This window comes from Echeneis naucrates, chromosome 12, assembly GCF_900963305.1.
Source record: "Echeneis naucrates chromosome 12, fEcheNa1.1, whole genome shotgun sequence".
In the NCBI taxonomy this organism is placed as follows: domain Eukaryota; kingdom Metazoa; phylum Chordata; class Actinopteri; order Carangiformes; family Echeneidae; genus Echeneis; species Echeneis naucrates.
The window spans coordinates 14,664,855-14,680,698 of NC_042522.1; the positions used below are offsets into that span (position 1 = coordinate 14,664,855).

Consider the following 15,844-nt stretch of genomic DNA (forward strand, 5'->3'; position numbering starts at 1 on the left):
CAGCCACGCTCTTGTAAATTTATAACACTATTTCATGCTCGCTCCAAAATCCTCATCTATTCTGATTGAAATGAATTGAACAAGACTGAATTAAAGTTGAAATCAAACACAAACATTAAAATCACTTGAGAAAGAAAAAAAATGTTAAAAATAAAATCTGTAAGTTTAACATGTTACATCTTCTCCATTATTGTCTGATATAGTCGGTGCTGATTATCACAGTGTATGTAATAAAGTAATGTGGAGTAACTCATTCATCCATAAAATAGGCTCAGCACAGTTCAGTTATTCTGCAGCATTAAATGGCACCTGAACTCTAACATTGACTGAAAAAGCTGTAACTTTGTACAGCCATACATAATTCAAAGAATAGTTTGACCCTGATGGCTATATAAAAAAAAAACAAAAACAAACAAACAAACAAAAAACACTTCCATGCCCCATTTTTGTTTGGTTGTTATAAGAAAAGAAGGACAACTGGTCTCACTTGGCAGATGATGGCATGTTGGTTGTTAAAAAAAGGCAAATAAAGGCACTACTACTACTACTACTACATTTATAATCCTCTACATTCTAGTTTCAAATTGCTGGACACCTGAAAAGTCTTTCAGAAAAATTTTGGCACATCATGTTCAGCACCTAATATTCTACTAAGGGAATCAACAAAAGCATCATAAAAGCACAATGGGAAATAACAATAAGCTGTCTTATTTTGATATGGCTATGTTAGTATAAGCAGTTACATGGGGCAAAAATACACTCAACACATTAAGTCAGTAGAGAATGAATCACAGTTTCAACCATTACATCAGTCACATTCAGGGCTTTAGATGGTTGATGAAAGTGTCACTCATTATGGCACTGATGAGGCTCTAACTTACAATGTTCTGACTTCAAACATTTCCACATTAAAGTTTACAAAAAAAGAGAGAACGATCTCTTATTTTACAAAAATCTAAATATCTCAAATATATTGCGTTTTTATCTGATATTCCCATCATACACAAAGAGGAATGCAGTTCAACACTTCTGACATATAGCTTAAATATATGTATGGTGACAATGATGTGATGATGTGCACGGGCACCCCTCTAGACATTTAGTATAAATTGAAATAAAAAAAAAAGAAAAAGAAAATCAAGAGTCATCCAAATCTGTGCCAGTTCAGGATAAAATGCAAATGAATAGTGAACTGATTTAAATGATGTTCTGTTTCTTTCGCTGCTTTCTCATGCTTTGATCATCTTAGCAGAGACCCTCTGAGAGTGAGGTAAAATATCAAAAAAACTAATACTTTATGGATTTCATTACTCTGGTCCCAAATCACACTCCATGCCTTGTGGTATAATAGTTGATTACTAAAATCAAAAATAAAAGCATGACATGAATCTAATGAGAGCAAACAGAGATTGAGGTGAAGTCACATTTCAGGCCTCAGGATGAACGAGCATGTTTAGTTTTAGTTTAAGACCACCACAAGTTGTACTCTCAATCAGACTTGCTTCCTGTTGACAACAGCTTTTACACAATCAGCAAGTGATAAGAGTCAGCATGAAGTCAGCCTTCACACGCATATACACAAACACAGCACTTTATGCAGCTCTCTGTGAGTAAACCTAAATATATACAGCATGGTGAGTTTGAGCCCTGAGAGCCCTATCCCCCCCCCCCCCCCCCCCAAAGTAAAACATCAAAAACACGCAGATTTAAATTGATAAAGGATATTCACAATTTTTAACATTGGATTTGTTTTCTCCAAATCTCTGTCCAAATATATTCTAATCTAATATTGTAATCTTCGAGGTTGCTCGTCCTAACCACTCACTGCCTCCTTCTCAAGCTTGCGGGTCGGCTTTAGGTGTCAAACCAATGAAGGTTCCATTTTGGGGATCATCTTTTTCCTTGTCACTGACTGGACAGTAAGAGGTGTTGTCATCACCAGATGTCTGTGACGGGAGGTTGAAGATTAAGAAAAAAAACAAACAAACAAACAAACAAAAAACAGTATTAGAAAGACTGAGACCAAAAAAAACAAAACAAAAACAAAAACAACAAAAAAAAAACAAACAAACAAAAAAAAACAACATCTGACTCATGTTATTGTGTTAAAATCCGATAAACTGAGGATACTGAACAGCACCAGAATTATTTTGAAAAGGGTGAAAGTCATCCAGCTGTGCATTGAAAATGGGATTAAAGATGCATATAGACAATATGAAATAAATGCATACAAGTGAGAAAGAAGCTTGAATTATGGAGAAATAGCATTTATACTCAAAACATAAAAAACTTACAGCATAGGCAGGCTTGGTAAACACAATGCGCTTAACTTCATTCTGCACAGAGACACGGGTGATGATAGACATGCACAGTGTCATTAGCATTACAGTTTCTTAAGCAACTAAATGGATTATGCAAAAATGAACACAAATTACATATTAAAAACAAAGCGAGCAAAATTGTAAGCAGTTAAGAGCGACAATGAGGCCAGAAGGGGCCAGAAGTTGTTACCTTTTGTCTGCGGTCCCGCACCAGAAGGATAATGAAGACCAGGAGCATGATGAGGCCCAATCCTACAATGATGAGGGGGAAGCTGGAGACTAGGGTGACAATCAGCAGCAGTTTCTGTACTCTCGCTGCAGACGCATCATCGATCACCACACTCTGTTCAATTAAACATAATTTAAAAGGTACATCATGAAAGGAAAAATTGTTGAGTTTATTTCATCTGACTGTCATCATTTTTGCTGTATCAAATGCTTTACTGTTTAGATTTAAAGTGGGTACTTGTCATGACTGTTACGTGGAACAAAGACAAAGTTGTTCTCTTCCGTTGTCCCGTTGTACTGCACTGTTGCTGTTGTTATGCTTTTTACTTTTGATGTCCTTGTCTTGCAATTTATGTTATTTTGCACCACTGTTGAGTGCTTGCAATGTAATTCCAATTATGTGAATTGCGTGCAAAAAGTAGTTGCTAAATTGCTAGTGGCTAGTAATGAAGGAAAGAAGGAAGGAAGGAAAGAAAGAAAGAAATAAAGAAAGAAATTAAGAGACAAATTAAAGTTATAGAATACCACTGTGTGTCTAAAAGGTGTCTAACCTCATTAAGGAACATTACAGGAAAGACTGTCTCCTTCAGGGTCCTTGTTTTCCTGTCATGAAAACATTGAAAAGAGTGTGAAGCAGTCACATACTGTACAGTTCACACAAATACACAGACAGACACACATACACCCACACATAAATCAGCATTGTAACATGGCACGTCTTAGCTTGTGTTTGGATGCAGACACTCACGCAAATCCAGAAAGTTTGCTGAGCAAGACATTAATCTGGGCTCTCTTGTTTGCTCGTACAATCACTCCAGTCGTCTGTAAGCAAAAAATAAAATGCAGTGTTGAAATTTTAACTGAAGACCCGTGCCAGCGCTTCAGAGGCTTTGTTTCCAAAAAAATACTGGCATGAAATTAGATATTATGGGTATAATGTATTTAGAGCATATAGTTGATCATTGTAGAGTTGGTAGGAATTATTTGTATATCACTTTGCTACCAAAAAACCCGGAAGTAGTCGTAGTAAATAGTAATAAAATAAATCAGAATAGTTGAAATCACAAGAAATAAAATTAGACAGAAAAAAAAGTTTGTGGCATAGTGGTTAGCGCTGTTGCTCCACAATAAGAGGGTCGCGGGTTCGGTTCCCGACCTGGGGCCTTTCTGTGTGGAGTTTGCATGTTCTCCCCCTGCCTGCGTGGGTTCGTGGAAGAGACGGTACTAATAAGTGGTTTTACTATTAACCACGATTTGTCTTCTTAATTGACCAGAACACTATAAAAGTTGGCTAATGCTGCATCAACATGGATGGACCACTAGGCTGTGCAGCAGTACATCTGAATGACACACAGCTCAACTAAACGCTTTGGCCTAAAGTGAATATGAGTCACAAAAATAAATTTGGCTCACAGTCCTGATGTTACTAATTTTGGTCACACCAATAAAAACGCAATGAAGGCTAAAAAAAGTGTGGCTTACCGGGTTCAGGTCGAGGAACGTCTGGTGCTGCTCTCTTACTGGGGACATCCCTTCAATGGCCTCTACGAATTTATCATCTGCCAGGTAGAAATGAGGAAAGGAGGCAACCACCGGGGCAGCTGTGTGATGAGAGGAAGAGTCACCATATTAAGCTGGAGAAAGGATAATTCAAGGATGTCCATATAATTCTACCATCAGTAAATAAGTCACAACATGTGCACTAATTTTTCTGCCTTATTAAGTCACACAAACGTCAACTATGACAAACTGTGTGCTTTGTCTTCTGTAAAAATATCGCCCCATTATGGTTTAATGAGCCGTGAAATATGATTATGAAAAGACAACTGAACTGCGACATGTCTCCATTTTAAGCAATTCCTCACTCATTAGGGTATTCCTAACATTTATTGGCGATGATTACATTTTCAAGAACATTACTTTTTCCGACCTAATATGCTAATTTGTGCAGCAAGGACGTCTAACATTAGAACAGATCTTGTCCCAAGGGCGAAACTGAAAAAAATAGCATTAAGTAAATAAAATGTGTGTTTCTGGGTCCATCAATCATTCTTTAAACAGTGATTGAGTAATTATTTCTTAATTTTTCTTAACATTCCTTGATATAATTAAAGTCTGTCTGTCCATCTATCTCTTTCCATAAAATGTGGATATGACAGGACCAAAGACTTATATAGATTATATGTTATCTATAATCATGCCGTGCTATAATTTCATTCAGACATGACATCAAAGAGCATGTTACTGAATGTTCTTCTTAAGAAAATAAACAAGAACATAAAAAGACCACATCCTTACATCTACCGTTAATGACTTGCCCTGTTATCTAGATATTGGATCTTGTTACTCTGGAAAAGTTTCCTTCCTTAAATTGTCAACAGGATACATTGCAATTCTGCAATATAACCTTGCGCACAATAAGGAACAGGAAGTACTCCCTGTCCAGTTCCATGTGAGTCTTTTTGGCCAATGTAATTCTGGGCATCCGTAGTTTAGTGAAAAGTGAGGGAGTTTTTGAGCTCTGTGAGGAGCACATGTGTCGAAGCAGAAACAACAAAGTCAGATGGTGGCACAGTCAGAGGTGGTGATGAAGTAGGGCAGAGGTTACCGTTTTCCTGCTCTTGTGTTTGGCAACACACTTCTAACAACCACAGTCACCTGAGAGGCTTTTTCTGTATCAACCACAAGGTCAATGTCGATCAAACACACGCACACACATATTTGTATTGGTATAGTTATAAACACCATAATGCTTGTGTTAATTTCTCTCTGCAGAATCCAAAAGTTAACCCTTTGCACACTGAAATTCGCCTAATTTCTCTGGCTAAAATGATCTAATTGCTCTTCTGTGTTTTAGTGTTTGTTAGCATTTTTCATGTTCTGCAACAATTGATATGTGCTTTCACAAGATGAGACACAATTCCTGCCAGAGAACAAAAGTTAGTTGTTTTTGTATGTTGCTACTGAAATAAACATAAAGTAATGTTTTGTACAAATGTGTTAAAAGTGCACTGCTGCTGTTCATTAACAGAGAATGAAACATGAGAGGCAAGTGCAGAGTGAACAGGAATACTGAGATAATGCCTGGTCATATCCAAGGCCAGGATCAGGTGACAGGACTTAATGCCCCCCTCAGCTACTGGACCAGAAGTGTAGACAGGGCCATAAAGATGTGTGACATGGGTCATTGAGGGAGAATGACCAGTATTGTTGAGAACAGGAAGGGGAACTTGACTGATGTGAGACTTGCGGTTTCAATTATTATGTGTTTGCAACTTTGGTGGAAAATCACATCCCAAATGAAGGTTTACCAAAAATGTCAAAAGAAAGTGTCAGATCAGAAGCTTTCTGTTAGATACACAAAAGGAAAATGTTGACATGACAAGAAACAAAAAGTCCGGTCAGCACAACTGCACAATGTGTGGGAGGTGTCTGTGTGTAAGAAAACACTGCTAAAATGTACCTTTCCGACAAGGACTGACTTTAAGAAGGCCAGTTCCCAGGCACTCATCTTTGGTGACGCAGAAACCTTCGTTGTCTGGGTTCTCCTCTTTGCTGGCCAGGACGGAGCGCGGCGGTGTGAAGCGATAGGCAGGGATCCCGTTCACCTCCACATCTTTCTCATACTCCATGTAGATCGTCCTGGAGGGAGAAAGACACGAGACCATCCCAGAACAGGATCGAGTTTAACTTTCACAGCATCCATACATCCTCTTTCTGCCTTTCAAACGTCAAACTTTCAAAAGTTTTGTTAGGCAGTATTAGTTTTACAGTGGTTCCTCCAAAGGTGTTGGCTGCCTGACTGTATCTTTACATTATACAGGTTTGCTGTTCAAAAATAAGAATATAAGCTAGAAACATTCAGATAAATCTGCTGTCACTGTTGACCTTACTCCATGATGGATTCTGAGAATTTGTACTGACTTTACCATTATGCTGAAATCCTGTCGGGAGTACGCTTTCGTGTGATGATGACCTTTCTTTTGTACTGTTGAGCTGAAAAATTGCAACTATGTTTATTGTATTTCTTTACAGCTTCCAAAAGAACTACATTATTGTGAGCAGTTCACGCTTGTTCTGTGTATCTGCAGTTCTGTCCTGTCAAGGGAATCCTGATGATTCTCAGTGAGAACAAAGGAGCCTATATAAAGTCTGCCAACTGGCCTGGAGGATGTAGCTTTTAGCTATGCAGCCCACCAATTGTGCAACAATACTGTACAGACCCTTCCCTTGACCTTCGTGAGAGAAGCCACAAGGGGCTTTGTGTCTTTCTTCCCTAGAATTAGGCTGAAAATTGCTTACCCGTAAAGAAAAACATAGGAGACTTGCTATATGAATTAAATTCAGACCACCAAAGGTAAAATTTTGATCTTTTTTGTGTCAAAATCCAGTACAGTTCAACCGCCCATCCATTTCCAGGTTACGGGGGGTGCTGGAGCCAATCCCAGTTCACTCTGGGCGAGGGCGGGGTACACCCTGGACATCCTTGCTAGTCCACCGCAGGGCCAACACACAGAGACAGACAGAGACCAACAACCACTCGGACATTTTAGAGTCGCCAATTAAACTAAACATGATGCCTTTGGACGGTGGGAGAAAACCCACGCAGACACAGGGAGAACATGCAAACTCCACACAGAAAGGTCCCCAGGCAGGGAACTGAACCCAAAACGTTGTTGTTGTGAGGCAACAGTACAAAGAACTACTCCGCCGTGCTGCCCTGTTTATTCCAGCATGTTTAAATTCATTATCTTATGTGTTGTTTCTTTGGAACTGTGAACAAGCTGTCTGTTACTGGGCCAAAAGGCCACAGACGGGAATTCTAGCCCTGTTTCTGACCGCAGATAACATTAACTTAGACAGTCACGTTTCATTTATTAAATTTTTGTCTTTTGACAAAAATGCCATTTAAGTTTATTGATATAATTGGTCATCTGAAATACTGTACGGTTAAACATACGGACAGATTTTTTTCTGGCTTATTAGATTACTTTAAGAGGAACAGAAAAGAGTGAGGAATGAATGTGGAGTGTGCCAAATGACACCAGCTGGAACCGCAACATCGCTGATGAAAACGTGCTTTACCCACTCTCCACCAGCACCCCAGACACATAATTTTAGGTGTATTGATTAAAAAAAAAAAAAAAAAGGCTTCATGCCAAGGTTTGACATTTCGGCAAAAACATTTTCATGACAAAAGTAACCCTGTCTGCAGATCAGCCCCAGATTTAATTAAACAATAAACCTTTTTTGGCGTGACTCAAACAAGGGAAAGGAGGCTGAAAGTCCCACAGTTAAGCTGTGTGTGTCAAAGAGGAACATGAATGACTTAACTGAAGATTTCCTTTTTAAATGAGGGCGGCACAGGAAATGGGGAGGCTGCAGTTCTTTAGTTACTTTAAAGATAGCCATGATGGGGTCAGCACGCAATGAATAAGTAGGTGAAAAGTGTTTAGTAAACATTTGGGACAGAGGTTTTTGACACATGTCCAACTAGAGTCAGAGGTACAGTCATGTCGTTCCAAAGGATTCTTTCCATGCTCAACAAATAGGGGAAGATGCATTCACAAGCTCATGGTTTTTGTTTTTTTTTTTTCAGATGAAGGTTATTTCCTAAATTAGACGCCCTCAGCATGAACAAGGGCAAAGACAGAGTTTCGTCAGTGGAACAACATTTTGCAACAGCCAAGGCTCAAATGAGACCCGCAGGAACAATTCATCCCTTCGTTACTGTGTGAGAGGTAGCTGCAGAAACCCTGCAGAAGAACCACTGACCCCTCGAGGATTATGGTAGCTGTAACTGGCCGAAAGTCTAGCTGGGTGCATACACGCTATTTTGGGTTTTGATTTTTACTGTTGTTTCAGCTGGTCTACAACAAAATAACTTCTCAGAGATGGGACTAATGTAGTTAGTACACATCAATATTGGTTTAAGTTCTCACCCCCACAATTTTCATTGTCTTAGCTCACTCACTTGCTTCTGTTTCTATTATGTCCTCGACGAACACTGTTCTTTAAGGAAATCTCTGCATTTTGTGCTTCCTGGAAACACTAAATGCAAAGGAAGTTTGTCTTTCAAAAAAGCTGTTGGTAGCAAAGCCTTTTGGCTTGTGTGAAAACAGAAGTTAAATGAGCAGGATGTTATGGTAACAAGCCATGGGATTTAAGGCCCGTGTGCATTACCCCCCCCCCCCCACCACCACCACAGCTCTGTAGCGAGATGAGTCCAGCATGTTCAGTTCAGGTCATGAACTTGAAATAGACACTGACTCATAATCTATCGTTACTCCAAGTCTGACCTATTTGGTAAACTATTACAGAGTCTATGGGACACTACATAACAGCCGGACTACTGGGAGGACACAAATCCCTGCTGTTGCTATAATTACAGCCTTTAACCATAAACACTTTTGGTTTCTGAAGTTCTATTTGTGCCTTACTTGACCTGTAAAGACATTGGTGCCAAACACTTTCATTAGCATGCAATTCAACACCAAATCCAATTGGCAGCGGTGGGAATCAACTGTCAGCAAAAATGCATCGCATTGTTGGCGAAATGTTTCAGTTCGGACCAGAGTAGTAGATCAACAAATTGTGCCAAGTGTGACCATTTACAAATGTCAGAGTGGCGAGAGGACGACTCTGTGGTGCTGAACTGTACCTGCAGAGGTCTGGGGTGAAGATGTAAATACGTTCATCCTTTTCCAGCAGGGGATGAAAAGCACTTCCATCAGACCCGTTGATGCTGTTGCTTATGTTGCTATTCCAGAACGTCAGCTGACTGCAAAACAAGATAGTCCGTGAACCCAGCACTCAATCAAGAATACTTTTGTACAGTTGAAAAAGCGCATTTTTCTAAGAATTTTCCAGCAAACCAGTTGAAAGTACTTTTTTGTATTTTCAAGTATATGTTTACATTATTTGGAAAAACTTGAAAAAGAAAAGCATTGCTTTTGTTATTCTTGGCAGGATAAATCTTCTCACGCATCTGCATCATTATCAACTTCATCAACTCTATCTTAACAACATTAAATTACAATTAAATGTCTCTAGAGTAAAATAGAAAAATTACTGCAAAGGTTCTGAAAGTAAGACCCAACCAAGATCACTTAAAACTGGAGTTATTTACACATTCCATGTATCAGTATGTCCCGCTCTGGTTTCTGTGCTACCAGCCCAGGCCAACGGACAAACTAACAGACAGGCAAAGCCGGCCAGTGTTTTTCCTATTATTGGCAAATAGCAGGAGATTTGAGAAACCATTTAATCCAAAGGTTAGCAAGAGATGTTTCATCACTGTGGCTAAAGACAGCGAGGGTGAGTGCGTTTGCATGACACTGCATTCATGGTACCTTTGGCCTTTCCAAGTTTTCACCCGGCCATAATCCATATAATTCTGCACCCCAGTCTGGTAAACAAACTCGCCACTGTTCGTTCCGTTTTTCTAAAAAGACCCAAACATTAGAGTCATTAAAATGTTCGTGTTCTCGCATACGTTCACTTTTCTTATCACAAAAATCCAGCTGGGGTTCATCAGCCTTTATTATTTGTAGAGCAGTACATGCCTTGTACATGAGGCCAAAGATCTTGTCGATTTCAGGTGAGCTGGAGGAGAGACGGGCCAGCAAAGGATCTTCATAACCCCACAGTAATTCGTTCACAGTGCGTGTAGTGAAGAAATCACTTTTAGTAGCGCTGATTATCAAGTTTACCCCGAAGGACTTAAGATAGTTGCCTTTCAACTTGTTCATTACAGCCTAGACACACAAAGTAAACAAGAGTGGAGAGGCGTTTCATTAAATGCAGGTTGATGTGGCAACTTTGCCTCCATTGCTGCCAACTTTCCTTTGTTAAAGACATTAATTCGACGACTCACCCAAAGAGGAATGTTGACAGTGGTGATGGCATCCACATTTGGGTCCCCCACCGACTTATCACTCAGGAACACAAAGCTTTTGATGTTGTATGCGGACACTAATGTGTCATTTTCCATCATGGTTACGTTATCCTTGTACCTGTACTCCCTAGGCACGCAATAACATAAGATTAGATATCATAGAATTGGGTTTTAGACATTATACATTCATCTCAACACAACATGCTCCTGAGAACAGGCAACCCAAATAGAAAACATATGGTTACATATACTGTTGCAACATTGCAGAGAGTGTACTGGAATGTTTGCTAATCAAAAACTGGAGTGACCTAACAAACCACAAGAGTAAAAGCAAAGAAGCCAAAGAGTTAGATGTGTGATGTGATGTAGGAAAAAAAAAAAACCCTCATCCAATTTCGATGAGTGTCCAACTTTGGCCTTTGCAGTGTGATTGATGTTGTTCAAATCTCATAGAATCTCATTTCAAGCTTAAAATTTGTGCTTCTACAAAAGAAGCACACATTGCATAAAAACAAAACTATGCTCTTCATTTTTTAAGATTTCCCTCCAGGCTTTCATATCCGTTGCAGTGACCCCAGAGAAAACAGCGTCTCTGGCATCTGATGTAGATAACCACCTATACAAACACACCACCTTCGTCCTTCGACGCTGCACCCGCTGCACTTCCGTATGCAGAGATGTCCCACCTGTATGTGTAGGGTCCAATCTGGTTGACCACTGGCTTGGCCCCCTTAAGGAATTCATCCATGTTGGTTAAATTGAAGAAGAAGAACTCCATGTAAACAGGGGGTGGAGGAGTTTTCCATGACGCGAACACACGGCTGCCCTCCACCAAAACAATCTCCTGTTGAGACAAAGTGCATATGTCAGTTTAAATCTGTGCGCAGTCCGTGCTCACATACACGTTGGTGAAAAGCAAATTCTCAGTTTCAAATTAATGCGTAAACTTTAATTTTGTTGATATTAAAATGCTTGAATAAATCCTTTAAGACCTTTTCAACGCAATGTAGAATAGAATTCAGAATCCATTCCCTAAAAAAGTGACACATTTTAAATTTCCTATACTTCTCAGTGCCTCTGTAGCAAAAACAACCTTGAGAACAAAAACATCCATGGAGGGGGGTTGATGGCGGGGGGGAGCTGCTGTCTGAGTATAAGACAAGCACATTGGCTGCACACATGAATGGTATTAGGGGAGACTCCATTGTTGGGAGTTGCCACTGACACTTTGGGGGGGAAAGCCGCCGACAAATCATGTGATGAGTTGGATGCTCACTGGTTGCGTGGGACCTCAACCTTAATCATCTGAGACACATTCCTCAGCAACAAGCCTTAGGAGGCCCCAGTAGTGCAGTGCAGAAGCAAATCTGAACGATCCTCCTTCATTATACACTATGTTAGAAAATTCTCCTGGCAGATGTAACCGCCTCGGGCAGACAACGATCCCCTGATTGGCTTTGGGAATCTTGAGTTAATGCAAAACAAAGAGAGTGCGAGAGGAAGGCAATTGGGTTAAGTATTTCTTGCAGACACATCAAGAGGAAATCTCACTTTGGCCTAATTTTGTCGGATTTGGGTTAGAGTTAAAAGAAACAATTCATCATGCAATAAGCCCTGAGAAAGCAAGCTTAGACACCGATAAGTACTGTTATTTTGGAGGAATACAGGGGCCCCTTCCCTTTCGGGGGTCTCTTCTCGTTTAGAGACAAAAGTTTAGCTGAGTAGCCAAGGACAATAAAGCTGTCGCCTTAGATTGAAGAAGGGAGAGCATGGTCTGTCTCTGTCATCCTTTCATGCTTCTAAACAGCCAGTATGGGGACACCTCCACCCCCCAGCATGCTACATGAAATACTACATGAAAAACAGGAACAGAGTAACCCTCTCATCTCAGTGCATACCCGCCACTATTATCTTAGCACTCCCTATATGAAAACACACATAGCAGGTGAACACACAAATACACAATCAGCTAGCGCTTTGAAGTTGAGACAGGCAAATACATGGATGTGAATAACAGTGGGCACAGCAAGAAGCTATTCATTAAGTCTTGCAGCCATGGAGCACAAGCTTCGCACACTCTAAATGGGGTTGTGTCAATAGTGGCTATCATGCTGGTGCAACCGGGAAAATAGAAGTAACTGAATCCTGATGAAATAAGCCATCCTGCCCGGCTAGTAGAGGACTGTTTGAGCGGCTATGCGTGTGTGAAATCCCCACACATACATTTGACAGCATTTTTCTTGAGATGCAAAATGCACTTCAACAAACGGATGTAATTCATGTTGTCGAGGGACAGAGGATATCGCTTGTGCACTGTATCTTTTCTGTTGTACCCACACGCGTATACAGCTATGTAATAATCAGGAGGAGACGATCTTTGAATTCTTTACTCTCCAATTAAGAAATGTACCATAACTAAATTAAAAAAATTGCTCACCTCAGCTAACAGCTATAAAAATGACTTCTTGTAACAAAAAAAAAAAAAAAAACAAAAACAAAAAAACAACCAACCAAACAAACAAACAATCCCAAAAACAAGAACATTTTTTTCCTCTGTAACTGATTTGCCTGGAGGTACGTGTAAACGTGCGACGTGTGACTGTCAAACAGCTCTTAACTTCCAGGGACGATTTTGTTTATTTTATTTGTTACCTAAAAACAATAAAGACCACTTATGTATATTTTTGGCTTCAATTAGAAAACAATGGAACTAAATAAATACCACATCTCCGCATACCCCAGCAAAACCTTATCTGTAGACAATGATTAACTCGATCATTGAATATTTGGGAGCTTTTCTCTTCTTTTTTTTTTTTGCTACCTGAACCCAATTGCCTGAAAAACCTTAATAGAATTAAAGTTTTCATTGAGCTGTACAGGTTTCAGCTTTAGGACTAGCTCTCAGCATTACAGAATATGTCTCCCAACCTCTAAAGTCAACACTGATAGAAGCCATTCGACACCTGCAAACGGGCTGCATATGAAAATAAGGAGAAAGGTGCGCCAAATGATAATATTGCATGGGGAGGAGCGGTGCTTTCATAGGTGCACTGTTATCAAAGTAAAGTGAGCCTTCTGGGAGCATGTTAAACTGCACTAACACAGTCCAAAACACTGTAAATCCAGGACATCCTCGAATTTAAACATTGCCTTGTGTAGTAATTACAAAAAAATAAATAAATAAATAAAAGCATACATTTCAGAAAGACTAAAGTTATTTTCTGATGTTATAAGGTGTCACAATCAAAGCAACGGCATGATATAGAGTTTGGTTGTGTCCTGAACTTCATAAAATCACAGAGGTTGGTTACCTGCTGTCATTACAGCCCCCACCCCGCCCAAGAGTGTGAGTCAATGTGATAAAATGAATTTGTGGATGAGTTTAACATCCCTTCACAGAATTGCTAACTTTGCGCAGCTATGAAAGACTCACCTTCATCTAATGAAAATGCCACGATTTCTATTTTCATCCAACATCTGCCAGTTAATCAGCGTGAATCCTTCCGCTGCTCCCTTTTTTCTGTTTTTCCTGTATTTACATAACTTTAAACTGAATATGTTGGGCTTTTGAGCTGTTGAGGAGAAGAAATAGCTATTTAATGTTTAAACATCACCCACCTCAAAGAAGTTGATGCTCTGACCTGTCCTGAAACAGGCTCCTGTGTTTACATACAACACTGTAGTACACGGTTGTTGTGACTCTTTTTTTTTTTTTTTTTTTTTCCCTCATGCCACACCAGTGTGTAAGGTGTGACCAGTCTGACTTTTCATGCTACTAACTAGGACATTGACTTTCTATGTATTGATTCAACATTTTATTTGACTAATACTGACACCATGCAATACTGTCCCTGCCGTCGTTTATTTTTAGCTGTGGCATTCAAACCTCCTCCTGCCACAATGAGAACTATCAAAGTCAGACACACACATCAATAGGCCATTATGGACTTCTTTGGCTCTACCATCTGCTGAAAATAGCCGTTCTGATAAAGGCCTCCAAGTTGTGCATGCCACTGAGCCATAAACTTGTAATCTAAGTAACTGTGGGAAAGAGAAAGACTAGATTGCAAAGTTCAATACATTTTAGACCATGCTGCCAAGTACAAATTACACTAATTAGTGTCTAAACAATCTGCACACAAATAAGTGGCAGCTGTTTCGATAATCCATTAATCAGCTCAGTTATTTTTCCAGCAAAAGTAGGAAAACCATGCCAAAGATCACAGCTTCTGAAATGAAGATCTTTGCCTGTTTACTTTGTACATCATTGAAAAGTCAGTATCTTTTTGATTTTGTACTTTTGACTGAACAAGAGGGCAGCAGCTTTCACAAACTGAAGACTAAATCATCCATCAATTAAACAACTTTGAATCAAACCTACAGTTTGTAAACAAACCGAGACCTAAAGCTCTGCAGCAACCTTTTCAGCACAACTCTGATAGGTTAGTAAATCATTTCTTAATGTTTTGTGGATCACTTGTGGAGATTTCACAATGACAATGACAGGTGGCAGATTGTGGAGAATCCTCAGTGAGCACAACATCTTTGTTGTTGTTGTGAGCTCATTGGTTCCCCGAGGAGTCTGCTGCTGAGGGGACAGCTGCAGGGCTCAGAGCTGGCGATAGTAAGTGCTGCTGCTTCATTCAAAAGGAAAATGCATGATTCAAAATGCCCCTTAGATGAGCTGGATGCTTGCTTTTTCGTTTTTACCTTTTTGAGGCGGTTGTGCATGATGGTGCGGAAAGTTTGAGCCACATATAAGCCAACGCCAACGACCATCAGGAGGGCGCAGATGATCCCGACCGCGTACACCGAGCAGGATCTTCGCGTCATGTTGGAGGATGGATGGAGCTTCTCTAGTCTTAAAATCCTCCCTTCCTATCTGGGAAACAGCTGAGATCCGATCCGGGCTCTTTCAAGTTGCGGCAACTTGCATCAAACTTTGTTGCAAACCTTTTTTTTTTTTTTTTTTTTTTTTTGAGACGGAAAGTAACGAGGCTGGGAGGAGATGTTAGGTTTTTGACCTCCCGAGCTTCCGTCTGTTTACTCTGCGTTAATAATGAAGCGGGGTCACTTTGTCAACCACGAGGTCCGACCGGCGATCAGAAAGAGCAAACGATAAAAAAAAAAACGTGCCACAGCTCATTTGTAGCGGTCCTCCAAGACGAGCCCGCCCTCTGAGCGCTGATTGGTCAAAACGGGTTGTGTGGTTTGGCCTCCGGGTGGGGGTGTGTGTGAGCGCGTGTGTGAGCGTGTGCGTGTGTGGCCACAAACCTCAAGGACACGGCTGCAGGCTCACTTTTTGTGCCGCCAAAACTTTATCCTGAGGCGACTAATTTTAATTTTTTCCACTGAAATACAAGGCAAAAGTCATCCATTCAAAGCTTTCTCCTTTTCA

General features: G+C 40.1%; 1 protein-coding gene across 2 annotated transcripts; it reads right to left on the reverse strand.

Moving 5' to 3' along the window:
- Positions 1 to 1,660: 1,660 nt before the first annotated feature.
- Positions 1,661 to 15,549, reverse strand: LOC115052307 (lysosome membrane protein 2). Of its 2 annotated transcripts, XM_029516364.1 has the most exons (13): positions 15,157 to 15,549; positions 11,133 to 11,290; positions 10,426 to 10,573; positions 10,115 to 10,306; positions 9,902 to 9,993; positions 9,211 to 9,330; positions 6,013 to 6,191; positions 4,032 to 4,150; positions 3,298 to 3,371; positions 3,101 to 3,152; positions 2,512 to 2,664; positions 2,295 to 2,336; positions 1,661 to 1,946 (listed from the first exon to the last, which is right to left on the reverse strand). In XM_029516364.1, the coding sequence occupies exons 1-13, from the start codon at positions 15,277 to 15,279 to the stop codon at positions 1,836 to 1,838; spliced, it is 1,563 nt and encodes a 520-aa protein (XP_029372224.1). In that variant the 5' UTR covers positions 15,280 to 15,549; the 3' UTR covers positions 1,661 to 1,835. The 2 variants fall into 2 exon arrangements, with proteins under 2 accessions (XP_029372224.1, XP_029372225.1); XM_029516365.1 differs by lacking the exon at positions 2,295 to 2,336.
- Positions 15,550 to 15,844: the final 295 nt, after the last annotated feature.

Bases quoted from the DNA above. Each gene is read 5' to 3' on its own strand.
- LOC115052307 (XM_029516364.1), bottom strand. From the start codon at position 15,279: ATGACGCGAAGATCCTGCTCGGTGTACGCGGTCGGGATCATCTGCGCC. The intron at 9,994-10,114 runs GCATGTACTGCT...GGGTCTTTTTAG, and splicing joins TCTTTGGCCTCATGTACAAG to AAAAACGGAACGAACAGTGG. The intron at 2,337-2,511 runs GTAACAACTTCT...GTCTCTGTGCAG, and splicing joins TGCGGGACCGCAGACAAAAG to AATGAAGTTAAGCGCATTGT.